Below are 8,684 nucleotides of genomic sequence, written 5' to 3'. Positions count from 1 at the left end.
AACACGTTTACTGCGGAAAATAAAATAATTCTTCATCTGGTGCGGCGGCGGGCCGAAATGCGCCCCCAATTCACCCATTGTGTGACAGGTCTTTCTAGACCCACCAGCACTAGGATAGTTTAAACTTTGTGGAAACATAATGGTTACAAAAACAAACATTTTATGTAATGTAATGTATACACCTGAGATAATTGTTTCTTACTAGCGAGAGAGACATAGTTTTCTTCGTCGCACCAGCATAAATACCGCGGCAGGCCGGTATCGGCCTGTTATGCAGTAATCCTATGAAATTCACATTGTTTAAAGCCAGAGTAGACGAGTTAGGGACATTGTCGATGTTATCTGGAAGGGGAGACATCGGCAAAGCTACGCGCATTTAATACGTAATTGGTTACAAATAAAAATATACACCCTGGATTACTTCCGTACTTGTGAATGGATATGAACGAATGAATGACTAAGGGCCTGTCCCACCAAATTGGAAATTGTTTGATAATAATCGAGCACGTAAAATATGTAATGGTTATATCGGATTTTGTTACCTTATCTGACAATGACGTCATTTTTAATCTGTCAGTGGTGGAACAGGCCCTAAAGGTCAAATCTTTATGACAAATGTTAACTACTGTGTGCTGTTAAATGCTATTTGAGTATGTAAAAATCTTTACAAAAATACATATTTATGTAAAAAACTGAGTGCGTTTAAATTAGTGCTTTATACTGTGAGTATATAGAGAAATTAAATGTATTTTACTGTATTGCCATTATATAAAAAGTTTTAATTACTGTTCGATGTAATTTTGTGCAAAAATGTTGTTAATAAAATGTTTTACTATAATTGTTGTATTTCATTTTTCTTATACAATTTATAAGGAAATTAGTAATCGATTTAAGTTTTGACTAGCGTAAAGCGAATAATCATTAATTCGATTAATCGATATCATAAAAATTCAAGACGAATGTTAAAAAATATCTTAATTTGCTATCTCTACACCTAAAGATGAGATTCTTTTTTAATACAAAATACGCCAATAAAACTAAAGTCAAAATTGGTAATATTCATTGAGTGTTTCCCTCACCTATGCGTAATTAGCGAAGAAATGTTTCGAATTACATTAATAATCAATTTCATTAGAATCAACAAACTTTAAATTAAAAAAAAAACATCAAATTAATTCATTGAAATTTTTTGTTTTTGTTTTTTTTACTACGAGTGTTACGAAATTATGTAAAAGGTGATGTACAGTCACACACGTTGAAGGTGATGCAGTTTTAATTACAAGAACTGTTTTGACTAAATAAAAATTGTGGATTTTCCTTTTACGTCTAGAATACATATTACATACCTTTGTAATTTCAAACTAATTGCTTATTGAACAATGAACGCGACTGTACATGATTTTGTATAATCTAGACAAAGAGATTCAAATATATAGAGGAGGCATTGATATTTTATTAAAAAAAATCACATAATATAAATTTAATACCAAAGATGGCGTTTATTATAATTTTGTAAAATAATGTCAAGGTGGCACTAAACTTGAATACCTTTCAGAGAAAATACCGATGAAAAAATTGCCTCGTCTATATACCATTTAAACGTCTTTGGTTCTAGGTATTTCTTAGACAATCTTGTATGAATTTCATATAAAACTTGGAGAGAAATTGTAAATAAAACTTGTTTACGTGATTCTTTGGCGTCTTGAGCAATCAGATATCTTATGGCATCAACTAGCGGTACTACGTGACTACGTTATATCAATTCCCTAATGAGTACAAATAACCTATCCCCTATATATAAAGTTATACATACATTATATATTTCATACAAAAAAGTAAATGCATTCCATATGGCATCGGGAATGTGAAATAGTTCAACCGACCTTTATTGCTGGATATTTATTTTCTCGTAGTTAGTTTCCAAAATGGCGGAATTCAAATAGGCAAAAAATACTTCAGATAGCCTATCTAGAAGAACATATCAGTGTAAAACACTAAGGGCCTGTCCCACTAAACTGTAAACTGTCAACAATTGAATGTGTAAAATATGTGATGGAAATGGTATTTTGTTACCTTCTGACAGTGACGTTATTATAAGCTATCTGAGCCACTATCAACTAGTAGTGGGACAGGCCCGTAGTTAAATGCGTTATAATATTAAATGCAATGTATTATAAAAAATTGTTTAAAAATACAGGAATCAAAATGAGGAAGAAAATCGAGGGTCCATTCCTTCATTTCAATGTCGTTTAAAAATTACATAAAAACGGTTGTTTTACAAAGTATTTCCAAATATTGAATACAACACACTATTGTCAGTTACAATTGACAATAATGTATCGAATTTTAAATGTCATAAGTCAGATTATCATAGTTATAGACCTACAAAGATCTTATAGCAGTTTTTATTATTCGCATATACTAATTTTTAGAGTTACCAGTAAGCAAAAAAATCCTTATTTCTTTCGAAATTTCCCATACTGAAAAGGAAACTAAACTGATTTATATTAAATCGAATTTCAATACTAAAAAAAAATGTGCAGTTGCCGTTAATTGGTCAAAATATGACACTTTTAAAGAGATTGTTAGTTCACAAAATTACCAACTACCCTATGATCCTTGTAAGTTATAGATTCAACAAATATATAGAGTAGACATAGTTGACAATTTATTTGAAACATTTTTCACATTATTTCTTACGCAATCTTATCTAGATTGAAAACCATGTTAATAAAACTAATTGTATTTAAATTGCCAATAGTTGTCATCTATACTATAATAAAGCGTAAACACACTTCTTTGTTGCCTAAGATGTCAGCAATTACAGCATATTTTTGAATAATCCTTTTTTTAATAAAAAGCCCTACTTACGTCACGCTTTAGGCTATATATTTTCACGCCGTTAAACTTAGGGGTAAACATTTTGGATAAAAACCCTAATGTGGGAAAGAGACCATAAGTTGCTGCCAACATCAAGGAAGCAAGATTGTCGTCATGTCATGTCATTTTGACATTTGCTATTGATAATCTGACAAATGTGGACAATAAAATTAAATGTATATAATCTTATGCGGACGAAGTCGCACGGGAACAGCTAGTCGAATAATATTTAAACGTTAATATTATTTTCTAACACTGTTAGTTTTGTTTTTTAACAAAAGATGAAGCTTATTACTTATAAATATTTTTTTAATTGTCAATACAATACGAGATGGCACTTAACATAGTACCTTTCAAAGAAGTTACCGGTAAAATTGTTTATGTCTGGTCTATATATTTCTTAAATATCTGACATAGATGTTAGAAAAGGCTAGTAAATTATTATAATTTTGTTACATTTCCCTCAATATTAGGTATTAATGTATATTTATATATATTAAGTTTGTTATAATATGAGCAAATTAAGTTGTCATAAATGTTTGGTCCTACTGAGTTTTCATTTATCGAACATTGTATATGTTTTAAAGTAAATTGAAACATGTTACGTCAATGGAAACTCACTGTTATTGAGATCATTATTAGGAATTACTTAAATTTGAGAATCTTTTTTCAACGCCTTTTAAAATATTAGTTTAAAAATCCATTCTTATATTTTTTTATGATTTTTTAAATAATTACGGACCCCAGAGGGTCCTAAACATGAGTCATTTTTTTTTACATATAAAGGCATTAAAGTATCGTTTAAGTGTTTCACCGATTACTAAAACATTTAAATATGTAAGCGTTTGCGTCCTACATTCCATTAAAATTTGACATCTGTCAGATTGTAAGCGGTACTTAACGTTTAATTTTCGTTTCAGAATCCGGCCCTTAGCGAGACTAGTCTTAAATTGTTACTTAAAGTTCAATTAACACGTTGAATAGGATATGGTATATAAAAGACGGATCTAAATATACATAGAAAAAAACTAGGTTCAAACTAAAATTTTCAACAATTTCCGAATTATTTAAGTTTCTATTGAAAACAGATATAGTTTAAGAGTAAAATTAATAAATAGTCGATATATTAGACTATAGTCATACATATTAAAGAAAATTTTACTGACCAGACCAAAAATCAGAATCATTACAGTAATTTAAAGTACTGAAAAAAATAATAGCAAACTTCATTACCACTTAAATTGATAAAAAATCGAACTTCAAGTCTCGGTCAGTTTATAAAAGTATTCACACTCAGAGTGCTATTGCTCACTTCTTCACTAATGTTAACCCTTAGATGGGCACTGTAAAAAAAACATTCCAAAAAACTTGAATTTTAAAAAATCTTACGATTTTTATTTATTTTTACCAAAAATTTGAATTTCTGAACGATATACGATATAGTTTATCATAATAAAAAATGTTAAAAAATTAAAAAAAGTAAAAAAAACATTTATGATTTTTTTTTTAAATTTGGATGCTACTTTTTCTTTATTGTTTTCCCTTTATTATACGGATCTTGCATGAAATATAATTTTTGAAATGTTTGGAAAATCACAGTTAAGGGGTTAAGTGAACATTAACGTCTCTGAGTACAACAGTATAAAATCACTGGTCCCACTCCGACTCATCGACTCCTTCCATACTGTCCTGTTCCAACTTCAAGTTAACTTGAACTCGGGCGCTCATTGATTTTAAAATCTGGAAAAACAAAACCTAATTTAAAACAAATTACAAGACACTAGTAGCGAATTAAATCACAATTCATAGTAAGGGCCTGTCCCACCACTGGCTGATAAAGGCTCAGATAGCTTAAAAATGACGTCATTGCCAGATATGGGGAAAAAAATCAGACAATTTACAATTTGGTGGGACAAGCCCTTAAAGTCGAGAGTTTGAACCTTACTATAATTATTATTGTAAATATCCTAGATTGGGTACAAGAATCTTATATATCATAGTAATATTATATACTAGGTTTTACTCGTGATGTCATCAGCATTGAATTTTAAAAAAGTAGATATCGTAAATGTTCCAGACTATCCTTAACATCTACGAAAAAGTTCGAGATCCGTTTAGCAGTTCAGCCAATATAAATTCATCCATGTAAACTTTCGCATTTATAATATTAGTAAGATAAAAATTTAGATGTATGGATGGATGTTTGTTACTAAATATCTCCGAAACGGCTGGACGGATATCGATAAAATATGTCACTAATGTTAAACAGTCTTTAAAAAACACATAGAACATTCTCGTATGGTTTTTAATTACACGCGGACGGAGTCGCGGGCGTTAGGTAGTTATTAATATATTTAGAAAATACAGAGGAATTGAAATCAACTAAAAACCTTTTAAAAATGAGTTTAAAATGTCTATAAAACGCTTTAAATTACTACTATAAACATTACGCTCCCCTAAATGTAGATTAATATTAATAAATCTACACTAAGGGACTGAATAACTGTGAGTACTTACACTATCCTGCTTATCCTTGTTGTCTAGAGGCACGTGAGATTTGATGAGATCGGGTTTCGGTTTCTGAGTCTCTTTAGGCTTGTCTCGTGATCCCGGCGACGGCGTGTGCTCCGAAACTATTATAAAAAAGCATTTTACTACATAAATAAAAAAAATACCAATTATTAAATGGTCGTATTTCAAAGTAGTAATAAATTGTAAGAATTACTTATAAAATGTATCATGTACAATCGGGGAAACTCGCAGTGTTCCACTTTAAAAGCTATAATCGTTTGAACATTTTGAACCCAAATGCAGAACAGGAACCAATATAACGCAGTTTATAAATGTATCTGTACGAAAAAGGCGGTTAGCAATACACGGCTAGTTTCCTTTTCTTTTTATCCTTCGTGTGCACTCACTGCTGTCTAATTAATTATTTGTAGGAAACGGAGTTTGTCTCGTTGCAATGAACAAGGCATTTCCATCAATGTACTAATCAGTATGTCATATGTGATGTGGTTTGAAGCAGTAAGTTGCGGTGTAATGTGGTGTGATGTGATGCGGTGTGATATGTGACGTGGAGTAATGCAGTACATTGCCGTGTGTTGTGTCATGTGATGGGATGTGATGTGATGTGATGTGATGTGATGTGATGTGATGTGATGTGATGCGATGTGATGTGATATGATATGATATGATGTGACTAACGCGGCAGCATGCCGGGCGGCTGCAGCGAGGCGGTGCGGGGCGCGGCGCGGCGGCCGGCCAGCCAGTCGCGCGCGCTTTGCCACGCCTCCCACGTCACCAGCGTCGGCGGGAACAAGTCGTCTTGGAACAACTCGCTCTGAAATAAAATAGAATAACACAATGTATTTATTATATTAAAATAAACTACAAATTTTGTTTCATTATTTTCCCTATCTTATCCTATTCCCGTAGTGTCAGCGCACCGGGTTCTCCTTCAAGTAACTATCTTTCACGCAATCCATCCGTCTCTTTCTACATTTACCTCTATCGGTATACCCACCACGCTGATAAAAAAACATGCCCATACCATACTAACCCTTTATTCCTTAAATTCTCTACCACTTTCAGACGTTCTCTAATATACTAGGTAAGTTTAAATAACATTCTATAAATAAATATATTTTTTTTATTTTTCACTTCTTTCCATCATGGAAAGGCTGAAAACTTCGCAGCTTTGGTCATGCAGTTCACGTTAAGCCAGCCTGTCGCTTACTGTTGATTTATTTTTTTACTTAACTCATTACTGTTTTTTCATCGAAATCCATCTCTTTCTAATTACATCTACCTTTGTAATACTCTGTTGATGCTCGTTTGATAGCTTTTTCACATAAAAATCAACAAGTTACTATACCTTTATCCTAGGCACAGTAAATGACAGCGGTTCGATATTTCCATTTGTTAACCGCAACGCCCTCGCAAACTCCACCTGAAATTTATATACAAATATATTATTAAATATTTATTTAAAGTTTACAGTGATATAGTAAAAACTAATTTAATACGACTCACGTATAATCTAACAAGTCGGTGACGTCACAGGAAGATTGTACGTAAGTGCGATTCTCAAAATTAAAAATTCCCTATAAATTTAATATAGCCCGTAACTGAGTGATAATGTATTTATTACTCGTTCTTTACAACACTTGCTGTCGCTCGCGACTATGTTCGCGTGGAATTAAAAAATGTAGCCTTTGTTACAGTGATAACGTAGCTTTTAACAGTAAAAGAATTTTAAATCGGCCTAGTTTTTGCGTTTTTTTTATAACATAAGAAGGCAAACAAGCAAGCGGCCAAAATCCGCCAAAATGGCGAAGCGATGGCTAGATAGGCATCCACAATTGCAGATGCGTTGCTTTCCCTTATACGATGGAGGAGACGCACATAAAGAGGATATTTCTCCTTCCTATGAATCTCCATCGTCAAATCCATTTTCCCTTCCCGTCCTTTTCTATAACAAAAGGGCGGTAAGACTTCAATTAGGCCGCCACCACACTCATCAGACGAAACACGGAATTACTTCCACTTCACCCCTGTCTTCTGTGTCGTGGTACACCTGGAGTGCCATTCATGCGAAGATATGAAAGCGGGCACTACCACTCGGAAAAGTGAGTTATTTAAATACAAATACTTCGATACAACAGTATAAAATGGAACACCGCGGATATCCGCGACTGTACTTTTGCGTCAATGTATACCTTTTCGACAGCGACGAGGTTCTTGTGCAGGAAGGCGATGCCCTGGTGCAGCGAGTGCGCGCGGTGGTGCGACAGCGCGCACAGGTAGGGCAGCTCGCACGTCACCTCGTAGCAGTAGATAGTTGAATCACCCTGGAAATACATTAAAAACTATTGTTTACTAGCTTTCGCCCGCGATTCTGTCCGCGTGGAATAAAAAAAAAACAAGACTGAGTAGCCTATGTGTTCTTCCAGACTATTCTCTACGTCTTTGCCAAATTTAATCGAGATCCGTTCAGCCGTTTAGGGTACAAACTCTAACAAACATCCATCCATCCAAACTTTCGCATTTATAATATTAGTAAGATAATTAAAAAAAATAAAAAAAAAAACACAGAAAAAAGTGAATATGTATTCTTCTGGACTGCTTTACGTCTATGACAATCGATATACATCCATCTAAACTTTAGTATTTATGTTAGTAGCTTTCGCATGCGATTCCGTTTGTGTGGAATTAACAAAAGTATTTTTTTTTATAATATAAGGTTGGCAATCGAGCAAGCGGCCACCTGAATCCACCGAAATGGAAAGCGACCGCTGCCTATAAACATCCGCAATTGCAGATGCGTTGCCTACCCTTAATTGACGGTGGAGACGCACATAAAAAGAACGTTTCCCCTTCCTATGCGTCTCCTCCACTGTCAAATCCACTTTTCCTTCCCATCATTTCCGCTTAAGAAAAGGGTGGAAAGGAAAAGGGACTAAAATTAGGCCTCCGGCACCACACTCTTCAGACGAAACGCGGAATCGTAGACTACATGTTCTACACTTTGCTTACATCTACGACAATCGAGATCCATCCATCTAAACTTTCGCATTTTTTTAGTTTTAAATTCTATTTTTTTTTTTTGAAAACTTTAACTGGCTCTCGTGAACATTTAACCTAATGGCGCTTAAAACAAATAACCTTCCACCCATCAATACAGTAAGCATAATGTCCTGGCTCAAAAATCTTCGCCAGTGGTATGGAAAGAGCACCCGTTCACTTTTCAGAGCCGCGGTGTCAAGAACGAAAGTCGCCCTAATGATCGCCGAACTTCGGAA

The 8,684-nt window shown here is 33.7% G+C and overlaps 1 protein-coding gene across 1 annotated transcript in view; it reads right to left on the bottom strand.

The window, feature by feature from the left end:
• Positions 1-3,191: 3,191 nt before the first annotated feature.
• Positions 3,192-8,684, bottom strand: part of LOC106111128 (coronin-7) — an 18,887-nt gene continuing 13,394 nt past the window's right edge. The window contains exons 19-23 of the mRNA XM_013293123.1: positions 7,602-7,751; positions 6,758-6,832; positions 6,088-6,223; positions 5,398-5,513; positions 3,192-4,620 (exon numbers count right to left, since the gene is read on the bottom strand). Coding sequence (XP_013148577.1) covers positions 4,528-4,620; positions 5,398-5,513; positions 6,088-6,223; positions 6,758-6,832; positions 7,602-7,751 — 570 coding nt within the window. The 3' untranslated portion in view covers positions 3,192-4,527. The remainder of the gene's footprint in view (positions 4,621-5,397; positions 5,514-6,087; positions 6,224-6,757; positions 6,833-7,601; positions 7,752-8,684) is intronic.

This window comes from Papilio polytes, unplaced genomic scaffold, assembly GCF_000836215.1.
Source record: "Papilio polytes unplaced genomic scaffold, Ppol_1.0 DF824382.1, whole genome shotgun sequence".
NCBI lineage: Eukaryota > Metazoa > Arthropoda > Insecta > Lepidoptera > Papilionidae > Papilio > Papilio polytes.
The sequence above is the reverse complement of the archived record's forward strand: the minus strand, read 5'-3'. Positions and strand labels throughout refer to the sequence as shown.